This window comes from Glossina fuscipes, unplaced genomic scaffold (genome assembly GCF_014805625.2).
Source record: "Glossina fuscipes isolate IAEA_lab_2018 unplaced genomic scaffold, Yale_Gfus_2 26, whole genome shotgun sequence".
NCBI classification, from domain to species: domain Eukaryota; kingdom Metazoa; phylum Arthropoda; class Insecta; order Diptera; family Glossinidae; genus Glossina; species Glossina fuscipes.
Window position 1 is genome coordinate 8,297,692 of NW_023998421.1, and position 18,116 is coordinate 8,315,807.

Consider the following 18,116-nt stretch of genomic DNA (forward strand, 5'->3'; position numbering starts at 1 on the left):
CGTAGTGCTTAATGTTTACATGTTTGTAAGCGTCAAGAATTACGATGAAATGCTTGTGACTTTTATTTATATTCCAATGCTAGGACTTCTTATAAACCACCTCACACCGTATACTCTCCTCACTTTAAAAGGGCTATATGTTTAAATCTATATATATATATATATATATATATATATATATTCAAAAAACGAATATGGGAAAAATCCATAAACAACTGCGCATGTCAATTGGCCGCATTTACTCAACAACACATTCCGGAATAAGTATTTTTCTTAACGTCATTCCATAAACATTTTTAATCCATACGATGCACTGCACTACTACGCAAACATTTAGGTTACGTGGGCTAAAGTTTTTTCAAGTTATTAACAATGACAAATCTTATTTGAGGACCTTTTTGTAATTATACATCTGAACAAAAGCAAATCTGGAATCAGTAGAACGTATTAAATGATATTTAAGGGGTAAAGTTTCGCAAAAACTCATTTAAGGTACACATCATCGTACGTTATATAGCGTGCGATGTAATCTTATCACATTATTATGCTTTTAATTTACTTACCTATTTATATTCGTATGTGTTCGTATTTACTTACCTATTTGTATTCGTATGATACGAAATTAACCGTTTCAACGATTCATCATTTAGCATTTTCCTTCAATTCGGTTTGCTTTTAAATGTGCTGTGATAGCTTAAGATAGGTTAAAAGCTATCTTTAATATTTGCAATACTTTTGCTTACCTTCAGAACACCGCTTAACAATTTGCAAAGCATTTAAACCCGAAGCTTATATTTCTTATGAATCGATTTTTAGAGTGAAAGTTAGAAGGGACAAGTGAACAGTGTGAAAATCAACAGACCGTCGAGCGGTAAGGCTCATACCTTTTAAAGTCGAGGTGGACAAACTTTGGCTAACAATTCAAAGCAAACGCAGACAGACGCACCGCTCTCATACCACTCGATGTAAACATTTCTTTGTTTAAAAAAAAAAAAAAAAAACTTATTTGAATTGTTATTATTAATTGCGTGGGCAATCCGTATCGCGACCTAGAAGATATATGGTATTGGCTCTAGGCCTCCATTTAAGGATTCGTATGAATCCCACCATCTTCTTTGATGCTCGCCAAACACACGGTGTGTGATTCTGCAGATGGCCTCACATTCGCTAGAATAGAACGGAGCGTCTCACTCGTTCCCAGGAAGAATCTGTATGAATCGAGCATATCAATGTTTTTCAGGTGGTACTTGAGGCAATTATGACTCTGAGACCGAATGTAGGTCGCTTCTTCTTAGTTTCAGTAGCTTATGTACCATACCGGTAGATTTTATAAATTATTGTTGTCGTGCATATTCCTTCCAATGGCAATCCGATTTTTCCTGTACAATATCAGCCTATTAACATGGCTTCTTAGTACGCCACAGAAGAGTTCAGGACTCATTATTATGGACCGTCGGGCCTCCTGTTAGCTAGGCAGTAAGCCCTTACTTTAAATTAGACTTGAAGAAATTTTTGTTATCTCTTTTTTATAAAAAAAAATGTTCAGATACTCTTTGGTATTATTATTATTTTGAAAATCTTGAAGAAAACTTTTAAGAGTTTTCCTAGTTGTACGTATAATGACGATGAATATTAATTACTCTAATATTTCTGTAAGGACACGCGCAAACATTGTATATTATTTTATTTTGATTCCCCTTTGATATAAAGGCTTCCATGTAAGGAGTAGGGAAAATAAATTAAAAATACCTAATGGTCGATCTTATCGGACAGTAAAATTTTTACTTGCTTTTGTCTATTTACTTAATAATCGCGATGCTATGTTCACATGTAAGAACTCCCTGTTATATATGTAAAATATGTTTTATATCACAATAAAAAAGACATAATATTTGCCTTCAAATTTCTTTAGACTTTTTCGTAATCCATTCGATCCAAACGAATTGGTTAATAGAATCAACTTCTATCTATTTGAGCTAATTTACCGGTTTTTTTGAATAACCTGGAATTGGCGAGGAAAACGCTGTCAATCACAATTTGACTGCGCTGCGAGGGTCACTTAAGCTGCAGCCAATAACTAATATTCACCATAAAATTATACACCTTTCAAATAACGGAAAAATTTAATATTTTATGGTTTCAATTGAAATTGTCCGTATTCTATTTTAGAATTCTTTTAGAATTATTCCTTAAATCGTCACACAATTTTAATTGCTTGTTTGCTAGCCCTCAATATCAAGCTAATTTACGGTCGTCAGTTGCAAGTGATTGCGTTGATTCCTCGAAAAAAATCAAAAGCAGCTGATTGCAGTTATTGTTAAACATCCCCCTTTTTGGAGAAAACATTAAGTAAAAATAGTGTTCCAAACAATGTCTTTGACTTCGAAATTAACGTTGACAGTTTCTATTATAACAACCGCATGTATAATCGGATATGTACATTTGAAACAGGCAACAGATCAGTAAGAGAATCTAATACTCTTTAAGAAATTGTTCCTTATATTGAATTCTTTCATACTAAAGAGAAAATCTACATGAGGGTGTTTTGCGCGACATCGAAAGACAGCAAAGACGTAAACTGGAAAATACATATACTCTGCAGAAACAAATCGATCTAACTAAACAGTTGAAGCGCGCAGAACGCGAAGCTGAACAAAATCCAAATGAAAGTGTATAATTTCTGATGTAATAAATCTGTAATATATTTTTACGAAATTAAAATACTAAATTCCTAAATTGATAAGTAAATTGAACAGAAATCGGTTGCCATTATTATAATTATAAAAAAATCATTTTTTTAAAACGAATTCGAAGGGCCATTTGGAAAGGGATCTTAATTGTAGCAATTTTAGTAACGTCCCTTACGACTGTCTGACTGCCGATCGCGACTGCGTGAACGACGACGTTCGCGGGAGCGAGATCTTCGACGCCTAGGCGATCTGGATCGAGAACGAGAGCGCCGTCTGCGAGAATATAAGTACCTGAAAACGCACAATAAATATCTCAGATGTCTTATCTTATCTTACTTAGTTTACCTTCTTAATTCTCGAGATATCGGTTTCAAATGCATAAAATTGCAGAAGCCCGAACGAGTGCATTCACCCATTTCGTATTGGCGACAACAGGCCTCACGAAAATCAGTAACTGGCGACAGTTCCGAATACACCGGGCGTCCTCCAAACCAGCGGTTGTTCAAGTCGTTTGCCGCCTTTTCGGCGTCGGCCTCATGGCGAAACTTGATATACACATTACCTACTAAATGATCGCCCAAATTATCGCATACGTTCATTTCTTCAATTTCTCCATATTTATCCTCGCATTCTACGAATACATCTTCGAAAAAATTATCGTAATGTTCCTGCATTTCTTCATCGGAAACATTGGCCACCAGATGAGAGCCATCAGCTGATTTTGCCGAATTCTGAGGGTTAACATACAAATTCTGCAGCAACACGGTTTGGGAAAATGTCGGCTTGTTGTGAATACGCGAGCAGCGATCACCATGACGGCAAGCACCAATTTTAAAATAAAATGAACAATTTACTCTAAAAAAAAGATTGTATTAATTCCCAAAAGAAAAACACCGCACGCATTCTCTAATACATACTTATCTTTTTCGGTGCCAAAAATGGACGCTAAATATTCAGCCATATTGCAAGCGAACTTTTCGCAGCTTCAAAAAAATTTTAATCTTGCGATGAATTAACAAATGTAAAATAACCTATTTAAAAAAAGTGATTGAAGTGAAAACAAACGTCAATGACTGACAATTTCCGGAGTTTTTTTGAATTTCTTAATAATAAAATCGCAGACTACAAATAATTTTCTTAGTTTCCCTCTTCTTCTTTTAATGTCCGCCGCACACAGCTTGTTGATTACATTTTGTACAGAAAACTTGAACGTACTTTATCTTTGATAATATATGCTTCAATCAAACATGGCAGCACTCTTCACAATTTATTCCGTTGAATGATGCCAATCGCAAATAATATCAGTTATTTAATTAACAAACATATAAACTATGTAATTGCTTCACTATTCCACTGTCATCCTCCCGGTTCACAATCTCAGTTTGTTGAGAAAAATTCATTTTATATTCAACTTAAATTTAAAACACGTTTTTAAAGAACTTTCCTGCATAAAAAAAGAACACATGTTGCAGTTCGTTTTAAAAAAATTGACGCTTTTAAAAGCACTGCATTGATAACACCGTAGAATTTCTAGAAAAAATTAGAATCCAATCATGTTTTATGATATATTCGCATTGACGCAAAAGAGTTTGTAGTGGAAAAGAAGGAGTATAAAAATTGAATTGAGATTTATTGAAAACGTGCTGACTAACTGGCAAAATATCAAATCATTATAAAAAATGGAAAGGGTAAAAACATAATCCGAGATAAAGGAATCGAAGAATTATTAATTGAAATATCACTGTTTCTTCAGGTAAATGAACTTAAAGAAAAAGGAAATCAGGCCTTAAATGCTGAAAAGTATGAGGAAGCTATAGAAGCGTATACGGAAGCCATTCTATTAGATGATAAGAATCACGTTTTATTCAGTAACCGTTCAGCTGCTTACGCGAAGGCCGGCAAATTTTCCGAAGCATTAGAAGATGCAGAGAAGACAATTGCTCTCAATCCCACATGGGCAAAAGGTTATTCACGCAAAGGTGCTGCTGCCGCTGGCTTACACGATTATAGAAAAGCCTTTGAAGCTTACAATGAAGGTAAAAATAAGCTTATTGTTACCAACACTCATACATAACCTTACATTTATTGATTCTGATATATTACAAAATTATTTGTTATTGTTGGTCCTTGAAAAAGCAGAAGTCGGCAAAATTTCGTCGAATGTCTGTTATTAAATCGAATCTCTATTTATTCTAGGTCTTAAGTGTGATCCAAAAAACGCAATTTTACTGCAGGGGCGTCAAGAAATTACTAATACTGTTTTACAGTTTATGCAACAGCAGGGTGGACCGATGCCTATGGACATAGATCCGCCACGTTCGCAACGTTTTGCAAGCTCTTCTGCTCCAAAACCCCAAGAAAAAAAGGCACCCAAGCCGGCCGAGCCCAACCTCAATGAAATGTCGGAGGAAGAGCGTCAAAAATATTTGGCTAAAAAAGAAAAAGAAGCTGGTAATGCAGCTTACAAAAAGAAGGATTTCGATAACGCTCTCGGTCATTATACTAAAGCCATGGAATATGATCCTACAGACATAACGTTCTACAATAACATTGCGGCAGTTTACTTTGAACGTAAGCAATACGATGAATGTATTAAAATGTGTGAAAAAGGTATCGAGATTGGTCGAGAAAACCGAGCTGATTTCAAATTGATTGGTAAAGCTTTTGCTCGTATTGGCAATTGTTATCGTAAAATGGAAGATTATCAACAGGCAAAAGTATACTATGAGAAAGCTATGTCAGAGCATCGTACCCCGGAGGTAAAAACGTCACTGAGCGAGGTCGAATCGAAAATTAAAGAATTGGAAAGGAAAGCTTATATAGATCCAGTTAAAGCAGAAGAAGAGAAAGAAAGAGGCAACGATTTGTTCAAAAAGGGTGATTACAGTACTGCCATTAAACATTACAGTGAAGCAATTAAACGTAACCCTGATGATCCGAAGCTTTACAGTAACCGAGCGGCCTGTTACACGAAGTTGGCTGCATTCGATTTGGGCTTAAAAGACTGCGAAATGTGCATAAATTTAGATGATAAATTTATTAAGGGTTACATACGCAAGGGAAAAATACTGCAAGGCATGCAAAAAACTTCTCAGGCAATGACAGCTTATCAAAAAGCGTTGGAATTGGATCCCAGCAATGCTGAGGCTTTAGAAGGCTACCGCCAGTGCTCCCTAAATTTCCACCGTAATCCTCAGGAGGTATTAAAGAACGCTATGAATGATCCTGAGGTACAGCAAATACTTAAGGATCCTGCTATGCGCTTAATTTTGGAACAAATGCAAAACGATCCAAATGCTGTAAAAGAGTAAGTTTTACGCAGTATTATCAATTTAAGATGGTCATTTATTCTCTTCGATTTTTACATCGTTTTCCAGGCACTTACAAAATCCAGCTATCGCTAATAAAATAATGAAACTTATGGAATCCGGCATCATACAAATCCATTAAAAAAAATTTTTCATTGCCTTTACTATTTACCTCCACTAAACAGTTCCATTGGAGAATGCGCTTTTTATTTAAAGCCGGCTTTGTTCGGGTATTTGGGTTGCGGATTAATAAACTCAACTGCTAAATGTTTTCAATGCTAATTAATTTTGCAAAAAGATTAATATTTGTAAACTGAACTTTCTATTGGCTAAAATTTTCTTAAGTAATATTGTTTTATAACACCTGCAAAAAATTGAACTAGGGGCACTTTCCATCTTTTTAAAAAGCAGTTGTATAAGTTTTTATTAAATATTTTTGTAATATAAGTCACGCAAATTTTTTTAAAAGCCTTCGAAACAAATATCTACACAATAAAGGTAGCAAATAACACATTTGTACACTGATATGCAGGATATTGAATAAATAAAATTTGAAAATTGGAAAAAGAGGAGCTTGTCGTTAATTGAGTAATTTTTGCTTTGAGTTGACGGCACTGTTTTCTCTTATCAGCTGATTGGTTGCTCTTAACAATATTCTCGCAACAGACTAATACTGAATACAAAGGTTCAATAAATATTTTTATTCAACGCCTATAAACGACCGACTTTAAAGATAAATAGAAGTCATTCAAGCCACAATTATGGAAAAAGTTTTTGTAAAATAATGCTACGAGTTTATCAAAAAGCTGCTTATTTGCATAAGAGGATACAATAATGAAAAAAAATATAAATCAATAAGTTACTTAAGAAAACACCACACTAAGAGAAGTCTCGAATACTATATAAAATTCAAGCAATTTAATTTCCAGTAAATTTTTTTAAAGCTTATTTATGTATTTTGCAAAATATGCAATGATAACAATGGCCAACAGAAAAGCACAAACATTAGTTCCGGAGAAACTTGCTTCATATATATATAACTACTAAGAAAAAAAAATAAAAACACGATAAAGAAAACATTTGAAAATATTAAGTGATACAAAAAGTAAATGTTATTATCAATAGCAACAAGAACCTGAAATATTGAATGTGATGTGATTGAAAACGTACTTCGTGCCCTTTAGTATTAAACGACAAATTCAATTCATCGGAAAATTTATCACACGAAAGTAATTCGCAATGAGCATAATATGGCGAGAATTATTTCCTACGAAAACTACACTTATGATATTCATACTCTACATGTCTTTATTTATAGGACAAGGTAAGTTCAATACGTTCATTTTGTTCTGAAAGGTTTGATCTGATTATGGGCTCAGTTTGATATATGAATGGATGCATATGTTACTTTATTAATGAAATTTTAAAAAAATATAATTTTTCAGGCATCTTTGTTACTGCTTCTCAAGAACAAAATAACTCTTATAGCTACAATACAGTCACAGTGGTTCTTCTAACGGAAATTTTGAAGCTATTCATATCTATAACGTTGTATTGTAAAGAGTAAGTTTAATATAAAGGTTTGCTCTAGATGATTCAGCTTTTATTTTTATATGTAGGCATCATTTAACTTCATTACTTGCCGATATGCGAAAAGATTCCAATGTTATGTTGCTCTACTGTGTGCCAGCATTCCTCTATTGCTTATACAACAATTTGTCCTTTGTCAATTTAGCGACGTTCGATCCAACTACATATTATTTATTATTACAACTAAGAGTTGTAATCACCGGATTGCTATTTCAGGTCAGTATTAATTCTAAGGCAGGCATTTTATAGTCGCTATAAAGTTGTAGCTTATTCGTTTAATAATTTACTACATTTTTGTTTCTTTTGCAATTTACAGATTATTTTTAAAAACTATTTAAGTCGAAGGCAGTGGCTGTCATTGGTACTTCTTACAATCGGTTGTATGTTAAAAGAGTTGAATTTCAACTCGTTCCTCACTAATGTTAACGATGATAGTGGAATCTTGGCCGCCCAGCCGCAATCGCTACTCTCTACAAACAATAGCGTAAATTCAAGGATGGCGAACAAAAATATAAGCGGTTTTTCTCTTAATTTTAGTGCTCTGTTAATTTTGGGTCAAATCATATTTTCTTGCCTGGCTGGCGTTTACAACGAATATTTACTTAAGGATAAGGGCGTCGAAGTGAACATATTTGTACAGAATGTTTTTATGTACGTAGATTCGATAGCCTGCAATGTTTTCATATTACTTTTACAAGGCCAGCTACTTGCCGCCTTTACATTAAATAATTTAGAAGCTATATTTCGCTTTAAAGTGTTGATAATTGTAGTGAATAATGCCGCAATTGGTTTGGTAACTAGTTTCTTTTTAAAATACATGAATTCAATACTTAAATCATTTGCGAGCGCCTTGGAATTATTATTCACTGCAATATTGTGTTATTTTCTATTTAATATACCGATTTATATAAATACAGCTTTAGCCATCGCCGTAGTATCATTTGCCATCTATTTGTATTCACAAAGTCCAGTAGTAAACACGGGTAAACTAAGGTCCACGCAAAAACGAAGTGAGTTAATAACGACACTTGCATATGATAATAGAAAATTATTAGAATCCGAAGGTGACAGCGACTTGGAAATGGACATAGTTTAGTGTTTAATATTATAACCAAACGATATTTTATAAACTAAGATGTAAGTTATACCTATGTTTTTATTTATAATTCATTTCTTTTTCAAATAATTTTTGCATTATGTACATAAGCATTAAATCATAACCAAAGTATTTATTTATAAAGTATAAAAAAGCAAATAATCACTTGCATATATATATATATATTGCATATGTATATATGGCTGAACGATGTCAATTTTATAAAAATGTAAATCATTTTGCATTAAACGTAAATGTTCACAAATATGTCTGTTACTTTCATCGATTAGTACGGTTAACTAAACTAAACTAAAAGCCGTTATTTCTGTGTGTCTCAGCAATTTTCATGTATTGAGATTTATTAAAACTATGGCGATCCATGCAACTTTCTAAATGTTGTCTCATTGTACCTGCTGGAACTAAATGGGTTGCATTATAGGCGCACTGCTCCAATTGCGGACCTTTATAATTTTTCCGGCACTTTATGATGTGAGAAGGCATTCGAATTCTCAAGACCCGATGTGCGTTATTGTAAGGACAAACAGCGAATTCATCATCCGACATTGTGCGTTTGTAAACTTATATGTATTCTTTTGCTAATGCAAACAAACGTAAAACCAAGCCACAGAATAAATTCGACTGAACTGTTTTATATTTGTGGACATAAAAAAGAATTGTTACTAGTATGACGCTTAACTGTTAAATGCTGCCTAGTCTTGCAAAAAAAAAAAATGTAGTGTATTTGTCACACTTCGTGTGGAATTCGGATAAACAATTGAAGAAAAAAATGGCATACATCTTACTCAGAACTAGCATTAAAATGCCGCGAGGTTCAGAAGTGGGAACGCGTAAAAACAGAGTTGTTAAGGTACGTTAAAAAGGGGGCGAAAATGTAAAAACGTGGCATAAGATTAGGACAAAGGAATTCAATAAAAAAACAAAATTTTATATCAATTTAGAAAAATTAATTAAATTTAACAGAGTTTTGTTCAACTATTAACAGAGTTCTGTTAAATGAAGTGATGAGCTGGTTTTTAAGTTGTGGAGGTTAAGTTTCGTTTTTAACGTAAAATAAAGAGTATACGAATTTCTTACAGAATTAATATTTGCAACTTGACTTCACTTTCGTCAAACATATGAGCAGCAAGAACAAGACCTATAAAATATATTTATGAGCAGCAAGATGAAGACCTCTGACATACATGGTAGTCATTGTGTTGAGCGGATAAAATGGATGTTGCACAATTAGATGGGGAGATCAACCAATTGAAGAAATTGAGGGAACATTACGAATCACAGTTAAAAATTGTCGGTTTAGATTTGACCGATCTTGATGATGATACACAAATTCTCTTGAATGAATATGTGGATCTGCAGCAGTGCACTAATTTATATGATTTACGTTTATCCAATTTAAAGTCGTTTTATTATGAGAAAAAGAGGGAGCACATTGAATATGATACATTCGTGAAGAGATTGGAAAACGAAATTGAAAAGCAAGAATCAGATTTGGAAAAAAATCAGTCGGAATGTGCTTTACTAGAAAAATTTATTGAGGCTACTAATAGGAGACTGGTTTCGGAATCTGCAATGGAACGCGAAAAATTACAGGTGGAAAGCAATATGAAAACTCTTAATGAGAAATTGAAAAACATAAATATACCCGAAGAGTTTGATATCGATGAACTAATTAGAAAAGTCAAGGCATTAGCAGATAGCAACCATAAATAAAAGTAATTATAAAGTAAATATGTTTCTTTAACTTCAAAAGCGGGTTAAGTAAGTAAGACGTTGCAAAAAAAAAAAAACTCATTTCCTTACTAAAGAAAAAGAAGAAATTGGCGAAATAAATTTATTTTAACTAATTATTTTTGTTTTCCATTAGTTTGCTTTTCTCTGTTTTCTTTTATAATAATCCATGGCTTAGGTTTTTAAATTTGCATGTAAGCAATAAAAGCAAATAGCGTAATTTAAATAATAATTTTCAATGTTTTACCAAGGGAAGTCATATAATGTGGGAGACTAACAATAATTCCATGGAAATACAATATTATTTTGCTTGCAAGAGATTTCTTGTGCTACAAATGATTGATTATGGTTGCAGCATCAGTTGACGCCAATGATTTGTTATTCCGTTTGTGAATGTGCGGCGGGAGATTAGTGAAATAGTAAAGAAGGTTTTTTAAGAATCAAGAATTCTGTAATAAGTTTTTGGCTATTAGACTATTGGCTAAAACATGCGCCATAAATATAAAAATGATTTAAGGATTTGCGCCCATAAAAAAATTTTATTATAAAAAACATTATTCTGTGCATAATTTCGCGACAACAACAATATAATGTACAAGAAGCCCTTGCCTCGTTAGGCTTATTTAAATATAACTTTATTTGGTTTAAACACAAAATAAATTTGTAGCGCTTTATGCGCTTAGTAGTTCAACAATTTTACATTTTTAAAACAGCTAATGTTACGATGTGTATACGGTTTTGTTTTAGGACTTTGCACTATTTGTTTTGCTTGACTTCTTTGGCGTGTTGCAAAGCTTGGCTAACAAGCAATTTCGCCAGCGCTTGCGAGCAGTACTGTGACATGTGCTGAGAATAGGTATTTATTTGTCCAGATGTTATAGTAGCGGTAAGTCGAGCCGGCGCTGGTATAGATCGAAATTGTTTTAGCACTTCTTCTTCCGGTATAGGACTTTCGTCTTTGGCAAGACGCGCAGCATTTTCAGCAGCTTGTTTAGCCAAAGTGCGATGCTTTTCCTAAAATTAATTAGCCAAAATAATAAGGTAAATATCTGCGAAATATCAGAAAGATATACAGGAATTATAACTTACGGTTTCTTGTTTAAAAACGACCTGTTGATACTTATTATAACGTACCGCGTCTTGATATAATTCATCGACACGTTCAATTAGACCACGCATATGATTTTCCAATACGGTGGCCGTAGCCAAGTCTAGAAAATTATGTCCCTGCTCTTCTCTCGATAATTCACATAATTCACTCATCATAATATTGGTTAATAGTGAATTTTTAATGGTTATGGGTATTTCCACAAACAATTTCTCGTAACCCACCTTTAACTTGCGTAAAGCCTCCGGAGTAAAATCATCGTCTTTATACATTTGTATGGCTTGAGGGGACAGACGATAAGCTTTCAAACACAAGAAACCACGGGCCGACTTCTGCGTATCGTAGATAACTACAACCGATTCTTCAATGCTCGTTTGGTAATGATATTGCGATTCAAGCAAAGCCATCGACAGAAAGTCTCCAACATGTGAGCTTTGATACCAACCCACGTGGAAGTGATCTACATTTACTCTTCGCAAGCGACGCATCATAGTTAACTGATACATCTCTTCATCCATAGTTTCATCATCGCTCTTTGGGAAAGGAAAACAATTAGTGATCTCCAGGCATTTATCCACCACTAAACCCAGTAAAGCGCCTTGGGCCACGTTCATGGTGGTACTCTCCTCATGACAGTGCTTAATGATTTTCATAACCGCCTATGGCATAAATTTAAATATATGAGTCTTACGTTCCGCTCGAGTAGTATTTCGCGCATCCACCATCCCAAGAAAATGTATAGAAATCGCAAAATATTTTGCGACGGCTATGTGGGGAAATTTTGGTGGACATTAATAAGTACTAGTTATGATTTCTACTGCAGGCATGATCAGTGTTTAGTCTGTAGTTTATTTTACAGTGATTAACTGAGGACACATATATATTATATTAACTTCTACATATATTATATAGACTTCTCTGTGGGCTTTTGAGCAACAGATACAAAAGTGGACGGATATTTAGATTTTGCAAACGAAAGATAAATTTATTATACGTCTTCCTTTGATGACCTTATGCAACCTTTGAAATCGTACGAAATTGAAAGTTGAGCGAGACCATGATAATTATAATTTGCGATCAGCTAAATATTTAAATGTGCATACATGGCTTTGATTAAATCAGCAAATTTCTTTCTTTTATATTACTTGCATAATTAAGGTTGCTTTTTGTTTACTACTTACTAAACCATCAAACTGCACATGATTAATAGTATTATCCACTTCTTCCTTTTTAGAACTGTTTGCCATCTTGGTTTAACCACTTTCAATTGTTAAGAATGATAAGGAAAAAAATTAACAAAATGAGGCTAAATGATAAAGAAATCAAGCAATACAACGAGTCTGAACGACAATCAGCTGATACTTGAGTGCAATATATATAATTGCGTAGAGCTAAAGAAAGGAAACTACAAGAGGTTTGCATTACGACATGTTGTTGTTGTGGATATGTACATTTCGCGTCGTTTTCATTGATATTCAAATGACTAGAGCTTTGGAAGTAGATGATTTTGGTTAAATAATTTCCTCCATTCTTTCTATTTTTTGTTATTACATTCGCACGAGAATACAATTACATCAACCTCCAATACCAACGAAATTGCAATGTGGCACTCTCTCTTCTCTCGTATATTTCAGTAACACTAATCATTATTCATTACATTGTATGTAAAATCAGCCATCTCTTTTAAAAAATATTCTTTACCAATCTCTCTTATTTCCTCTTTCGCTCTCTCTCTCTCTCTATTTCCTTCTCGATTTATCTAAATATTTTTAATCATGGTACTAATAACTCACTTCACTTCATTTGAGTCATTAACGGCGTATTTCAATTTGGGTTAACAATAATAGCGCCATTATTATTAAAATTAAAAAAAACAGTAAATATGTATTGATCATAATTTATGTAAGTTAGCGGCGAACCACTTAATAAAGCTTGAATCGATAATAAAACGGTACATATTTGCAAATCTGGACTCCATTTCTTCTTAAGTACATCCAAACATATGTTAGGATGATAGATTTTGGTAATGAAAAGTGCTTTCGGCCCTGAAATTGAACAATCCAATAATCCAGTTCCAGTTTGAAAACGCCGCCCTCGAAGGGTGAATCAGCGGGTCCCGTAACAATCACGTGAAAATATCTAGCATTATTTTCATCGGGTATGGCGTTTGTACCTGGTGAACATTACTCTGGAGTAATGTTCACAGAAAAGGGTTCTCAAGGAAGACAGTATTTAAAGTGACTAGTTTGACTTATCTTTCATGCTTATTTAGTAAAAATTTATAAGTCAATGAAAGTATTGTCCATTGAGAGCCAATACTTCTTCCGTCTTTTTGATTTCGACGTGGAATGAGCTGTTTTTCTTTTGAGTGTGCTATGAAGCTACTGAATGCTTTTGGATACCATGGTAAGATTGACTGCGGTGCGTGGATAGGCGAAGGATTTATCGATAGAATGATAATGATAAGAATGATAATAAATTTAAAAGCGGGACCTTACTACTTTTAATTTTTCACTTTTATATCCTAGGCTAGTTGTTTTTATTAAATTTTTGAATTCTTCACTTATCTTCTTCCTAGTCCGCTTATTTTCTGAATGTGGATTTTGTTTTATTTCCATTTCAATTAATTAATTCTCCCATTTTTTTCGTCAAATGCTCTTGGCTATAATTATTTTTAGAAATTTTATATTTCGATAATAACTCAAGTTGAAATCGCACCCCACTAGTAGAGCAATTTTTCTCGCACAATTCTCCGCAAAAAATCATTGTTACTTGCGCTGGTATTTCATGTTTTTTTATCTTCTTTACCTGAAAAAGTTGCTGATCAAAATTTTTGCAAATACACAATATATGTAAAATTTCTCTTTTAGGAATTGGTATTGAGTCGACATTGAAATGAAATTGAATCGAAGCGATATATAAGGTACGGGCTCTATCTTAAGATGTTGGGCTTCCTTTATAATACGACAGAATGGACATACTGCCAATATTTGTACTCTTTTATTTTTTCTTGTTTATTTCTTGAGTTTTATGTAATTACGTATAATTGTTGTAATTTTTTTTTACCAGGTGACTTGGTCTTTTGAAGAGATTTAGGAAGAGTTAAATGACAAAACATAGGCTGCAGAGGCTGATTTAGTATTAGTCGGGGAAGGGAAGGGGGGCCCCCCCCCCCCCGAGAGGAAAAAGCTCTAAAAAAGTAAGCTTATTGGAACTTTTATTATCTTGAGACTTTCAAAAATTATTTAGTTATGAAGTTAATGCTAGTGCTACTTAGTAAAACTCCATCTTCTCAAAAGCAGGTTTGATTACGCACTATTCATCTTTAACGGTCTTATATTAGGTTTATAAATAAAAATCATGGGTTTGTTTGTCTATATAAATTTCATTTTCGTTTTTAGTTGAGTAACTGATGGGCGCAAAATATTTCGGAGACTTATTTTAAATCGTTTCTACCGAGTAATAATTGCGACTACCAGATCTGTGTTTGCATGTTAAAATCTTCATGCGGTAAGTATACCTTGGTTGTAGTTATATTGAATGCTCAGCCGGTAACGCGTAATATTTACCGAATGCGCACTCAGCCACTCCTAGCTCTTTCTCTTTCCTTACTTCTTTCCTACCGTCATCGCATTACATCCCCTGAGTGATGGATCGTACAAAAAAAAAATAGAAGTTTGTTTTTCACTTAGTTTCACTTGTCAAGAAGATGTACGAAATACCTATAAAGGAATGTGGGCAATACTGCCCCGGTTTTATATCTTATCTCATATAAGCATTGAAGTTATACAAATTACCAATATAAGCCATGTTTTTCAAGGGCTTATTTCAAAGAAACTTAATATTTCTCAAAAAAATAATACATATGCAAAGCTGAACTTGCAAAGATGTAAGCGATTGTAGAGTTGCATTTCTTGCAACCGTTAGCCCACTTCGTTAAAGTATATATACAAATTGTTGATGTTGATTGTTTTCGTACGTACTTAAGAACGTATGCGCAATGAGGAATACGTGATTATGCCGAAATAGAGCATCTCAATTACTGCGTGCGACAAAGATTAAAATTGAGTTTTTTCTTTTAATTTTGCATAAAATAATATTTTTTAAGCTTTTTATTAAATAACACATAAACGAAATGCATTCATATATAAGTGCTTACGATCTAAACGAACGTTTATTAACTGCTATTCATAGTGGCAATTATGATGATACATTGTCTTGTCTAATGCAGGGTGCCGAAGCTTCTAATATATCATTAACTTGTGGTCGTACAGCGGTGGGCACAGCGGCTTTAGTGGGCGATGTTGAAATATTGGAATTATTAATACAATCATGCGAAGAACCGGATTTGGACATATTCAAAGCAAGTAAGCTTTGACAAAAAAAAAAAAGGGAAAATCAATAAGAAAACTTGAAATTTCTAGACGCTTTATAAAAGCATTTATTTAAAAAAGTTAATCATTTGACAATGGTTCCTTTTATTTTCAAGATCGTTCCAGTTCAAGTGAAATTGAACTTGACATAACCCCGGACGGCATGGATTGCTTAGAGTGGGAAGATGAATTCATTGCAGACTCTGATAATGAATCGTTGAACGGCAACGATGAGCATATGGAAGAGTTCACTTCATTATATTATTATTACGCTAAAACGTTCGAAAGTACTGGCTCTATAGTTGGTCGGATGGAAAACTACTGCGGTGGACGGACTTCTGGTAAAAAGCAAGATCCACATACGATGGACGCAATGTCAATGACACCTTTGCATTATGCAGCTGCTTGCGGTCATTTGGAATGTGTCCGCCTCTTGTTAGAACATGGCGCCGCAGTGAATACAACAGATTCCAAAGGATATACTCCATTGCATGTCGGATGTGAATATAGTGAAGTGACCAGGCTGTTATTAAAATTCGGAGCCAATGTGAACAGTAAAACGTTCAATACGGGTGATGCTCCATTGCACTTAGCTTTAAGAAATCGTTGTCCAAAAGTCGCCAAAATAATGCTTCAAACTGAACGGGTACACATCAACGAAACGAACGACAATGCCCAAACATATCTAATGTCTGCGATAGCTCACGAACAACATGATATAGCAAAGGAGCTTATACAGCGTGGAGCACGGCTTAATTTACAAGATAACGAAGGCTATACCGCTTTATATTACGCAGTTGTGCAAAATAACATATCTTTAGCTTCTTCTTTACTTGAGCAAGGTGCGCGTCGCATTAATCCTCATTATTTACTGCACTATTGCATAGCAAACAATATGCCAGAAATGTTACAGCTTTTGTTAGATCGTGACTCACATTTGAATGGTTTATTTGTTCGTAATCAAGATGGTTTTGAGCCTGTTTCATTAGCTGTGGTAACACACAAATATGAAATGTTACAACATATGCTTAACTTAGCTTGGATAAGCGGACCTCCTGTTTTAGATTTGTTACGTTTAACGGATAATTTCCTATTGGCCATACAATTCATAGAAACTGTGAAGGATTTCAAGAACGTAGCACGTGTCTTACTAGCCTACAGCGATGGCACTATCTTAAAGCCTCCAAAAACAAAGCACTCTCTTTTTGTCGTATGCTGCGAACCGAATTGTAACAGTGTTTTAACTAAAGCTATTACGCTTAATAAACTGGACATAGCCGAATTTTTATTAAAGGAGGGAGCGAATCTGAAACAAATCTGCCATAGTGCAGTAAATTACCTGAGAACTACTTTGCCCGCGGGTTGTAAAGAATTTTTAAAATTGACAAGTAAGTTTTCAAATTATTTTCCTTATCGTCTAAGCGAACTCTAAACATTTCAATTTGTTCTGTTAGTTTGTATGGGCTTTCAGTGTCCATTTTATAAAACCTTTAATCCACCACCCGATTGGACCAATACCAGATGCGAATTGGAGCGAGAATTACGTTTTCTATGCACTCGACCTTTATCGCTACAAATGTTAACACGAAACTGTATACGCAACAAATTAATGGATAAATTTCATAGCATCTCCAGCACCACCGTTCAATTCTCAAATCCTTATCGCGCAACAATAATGAAGTCAAGTTTACAACAAATGATTGAACAATTAGAAATACCGAAATGTTTACAAACATATTTAATAGACTTTAATGATTGTGATAGTATAATGAGGCAAAAGCAGAATTAATGTTAATAGTAATTAAGAGGCATTTACTACTACTTGGCGAATACGCTATAAAACATGTTAATTAATTATGCAATTAAAAAAGATGTTGAATGATTTCTCTAAATAAATATGTGATTATAGAAAAAGTAAGAACCGCAGCTTTTCATTATGTAACCATCAATGAATGCAAGCAAGGATGCTTCAGACCTTCGCAGGGTAGCAAACGATGGCCACGAGAAAATATATTTTATGCACGAAATATTCCAATTTACACTTGTTGTCATCTCCAGGTTTTCTCATAGTTACGTTAGCTAGAGTTTTGTATGAACCTGTATTCTGTTTTCCAATCAAAGGGTTTCTTTGTTCTCTTAACATTACTATACTTGTTATATATGGAAAGAGAATATTCTTTTTTTTTTTGAAAATAGGATAAA

General features: G+C 33.9%; 7 protein-coding genes and 1 pseudogene across 7 annotated transcripts; 5 read left to right on the forward strand and 3 right to left on the reverse strand.

Annotated features, from left to right (window-relative positions):
* Positions 1 to 2,364: 2,364 nt before the first annotated feature.
* LOC119635357 (protein PET117 homolog, mitochondrial) lies at positions 2,365 to 2,677 on the forward strand. Its single transcript, XM_038030151.1, has 2 exons — positions 2,365 to 2,462; positions 2,524 to 2,677. Exons 1-2 carry the CDS (start codon positions 2,371 to 2,373, stop codon positions 2,675 to 2,677), a joined length of 246 nt encoding a protein of 81 aa, XP_037886079.1. The 5' UTR covers positions 2,365 to 2,370.
* A 68-nt stretch (positions 2,678 to 2,745) lies between these two features.
* On the reverse strand, positions 2,746 to 3,873 carry LOC119635356 (splicing factor U2af 38 kDa subunit). The gene is made up of 3 exons (XM_038030150.1): positions 3,608 to 3,873; positions 3,036 to 3,545; positions 2,746 to 2,981 (listed from the first exon to the last, which is right to left on the reverse strand). The coding sequence occupies exons 1-3, from the start codon at positions 3,649 to 3,651 to the stop codon at positions 2,849 to 2,851; spliced, it is 687 nt and encodes a 228-aa protein (XP_037886078.1). The 5' UTR covers positions 3,652 to 3,873; the 3' UTR covers positions 2,746 to 2,848.
* A 343-nt stretch (positions 3,874 to 4,216) lies between these two features.
* On the forward strand, positions 4,217 to 6,567 carry LOC119635379 (stress-induced-phosphoprotein 1). Its single transcript, XM_038030179.1, has 4 exons — positions 4,217 to 4,378; positions 4,444 to 4,726; positions 4,887 to 5,997; positions 6,068 to 6,567. The coding sequence occupies exons 1-4, from the start codon at positions 4,370 to 4,372 to the stop codon at positions 6,138 to 6,140; spliced, it is 1,476 nt and encodes a 491-aa protein (XP_037886107.1). The 5' UTR covers positions 4,217 to 4,369; the 3' UTR covers positions 6,141 to 6,567.
* A 41-nt stretch (positions 6,568 to 6,608) lies between these two features.
* LOC119635380 (UDP-galactose transporter senju) lies at positions 6,609 to 8,996 on the forward strand. Its single transcript, XM_038030180.1, has 4 exons — positions 6,609 to 7,322; positions 7,444 to 7,561; positions 7,618 to 7,804; positions 7,905 to 8,996. The coding sequence occupies exons 1-4, from the start codon at positions 7,238 to 7,240 to the stop codon at positions 8,682 to 8,684; spliced, it is 1,170 nt and encodes a 389-aa protein (XP_037886108.1). The 5' UTR covers positions 6,609 to 7,237; the 3' UTR covers positions 8,685 to 8,996.
* A 547-nt stretch (positions 8,997 to 9,543) lies between these two features.
* Positions 9,544 to 10,485, forward strand: LOC119635505. The gene has a single exon (XM_038030330.1). It carries the CDS (start codon positions 9,915 to 9,917, stop codon positions 10,413 to 10,415), a length of 501 nt encoding a protein of 166 aa, XP_037886258.1. The 5' UTR covers positions 9,544 to 9,914; the 3' UTR covers positions 10,416 to 10,485.
* Positions 10,486 to 11,028: 543 nt separating this feature from the next.
* LOC119635280 (eukaryotic translation initiation factor 3 subunit H) lies at positions 11,029 to 12,934 on the reverse strand. The gene is made up of 3 exons (XM_038030013.1): positions 12,723 to 12,934; positions 11,523 to 12,200; positions 11,029 to 11,447 (listed from the first exon to the last, which is right to left on the reverse strand). Exons 1-3 carry the CDS (start codon positions 12,786 to 12,788, stop codon positions 11,190 to 11,192), a joined length of 1,002 nt encoding a protein of 333 aa, XP_037885941.1. The 5' UTR covers positions 12,789 to 12,934; the 3' UTR covers positions 11,029 to 11,189.
* Positions 12,935 to 13,052: 118 nt separating this feature from the next.
* LOC119635463 lies at positions 13,053 to 15,351 on the reverse strand (annotated as a pseudogene).
* Positions 15,352 to 15,628: 277 nt separating this feature from the next.
* LOC119635319 (serine/threonine-protein phosphatase 6 regulatory ankyrin repeat subunit A) lies at positions 15,629 to 17,770 on the forward strand. Its single transcript, XM_038030093.1, has 3 exons — positions 15,629 to 15,908; positions 16,031 to 17,302; positions 17,369 to 17,770. The coding sequence occupies exons 1-3, from the start codon at positions 15,677 to 15,679 to the stop codon at positions 17,701 to 17,703; spliced, it is 1,839 nt and encodes a 612-aa protein (XP_037886021.1). The 5' UTR covers positions 15,629 to 15,676; the 3' UTR covers positions 17,704 to 17,770.
* The last annotated feature ends 346 nt before the right edge of the window (positions 17,771 to 18,116 follow it).

Excerpts from the sequence above, each read along its gene's own strand:
- LOC119635280 (XM_038030013.1), bottom strand. The coding sequence starts at position 12,788 with ATGGCAAACAGTTCTAAAAAGGAAGAAGTGGATAATACTATTAATCAT. Across the intron at positions 12,201-12,722 it reads ATGTGCAGTTTGATGGTTTA|GCGGTTATGAAAATCATTAA; the intron begins GTAAGTAGTAAA and ends TTTATGCCATAG. Across the intron at positions 11,448-11,522 it reads TCGTTTTTAAACAAGAAACC|GAAAAGCATCGCACTTTGGC; the intron begins GTAAGTTATAAT and ends AATTAATTTTAG.
- LOC119635380 (XM_038030180.1), top strand. The coding sequence starts at position 7,238 with ATGAGCATAATATGGCGAGAATTATTTCCTACGAAAACTACACTTATG. Across the intron at positions 7,562-7,617 it reads ATAACGTTGTATTGTAAAGA|GCATCATTTAACTTCATTAC; the intron begins GTAAGTTTAATA and ends TTTTATATGTAG. Across the intron at positions 7,805-7,904 it reads TCACCGGATTGCTATTTCAG|ATTATTTTTAAAAACTATTT; the intron begins GTCAGTATTAAT and ends TGCAATTTACAG.
- LOC119635379 (XM_038030179.1), top strand. Across the intron at positions 4,727-4,886 it reads CTTTGAAGCTTACAATGAAG|GTCTTAAGTGTGATCCAAAA; the intron begins GTAAAAATAAGC and ends TATTTATTCTAG. Across the intron at positions 5,998-6,067 it reads GATCCAAATGCTGTAAAAGA|GCACTTACAAAATCCAGCTA; the intron begins GTAAGTTTTACG and ends ATCGTTTTCCAG.
- LOC119635319 (XM_038030093.1), top strand. The coding sequence starts at position 15,677 with ATGCATTCATATATAAGTGCTTACGATCTAAACGAACGTTTATTAACT. Across the intron at positions 15,909-16,030 it reads TTTGGACATATTCAAAGCAA|ATCGTTCCAGTTCAAGTGAA; the intron begins GTAAGCTTTGAC and ends TTTATTTTCAAG. Across the intron at positions 17,303-17,368 it reads AGAATTTTTAAAATTGACAA|TTTGTATGGGCTTTCAGTGT; the intron begins GTAAGTTTTCAA and ends TTGTTCTGTTAG.
- LOC119635357 (XM_038030151.1), top strand. The coding sequence starts at position 2,371 with ATGTCTTTGACTTCGAAATTAACGTTGACAGTTTCTATTATAACAACC. Across the intron at positions 2,463-2,523 it reads TTGAAACAGGCAACAGATCA|AGAAAATCTACATGAGGGTG; the intron begins GTAAGAGAATCT and ends TTCATACTAAAG.
- LOC119635505 (XM_038030330.1), top strand. The coding sequence starts at position 9,915 with ATGGATGTTGCACAATTAGATGGGGAGATCAACCAATTGAAGAAATTG.
- LOC119635356 (XM_038030150.1), bottom strand. The coding sequence starts at position 3,651 with ATGGCTGAATATTTAGCGTCCATTTTTGGCACCGAAAAAGATAA. Across the intron at positions 3,546-3,607 it reads TTTGGCACCGAAAAAGATAA|AGTAAATTGTTCATTTTATT; the intron begins GTATGTATTAGA and ends TCTTTTTTTTAG. Across the intron at positions 2,982-3,035 it reads ATATCTCGAGAATTAAGAAG|GTACTTATATTCTCGCAGAC; the intron begins GTAAACTAAGTA and ends GTGCGTTTTCAG.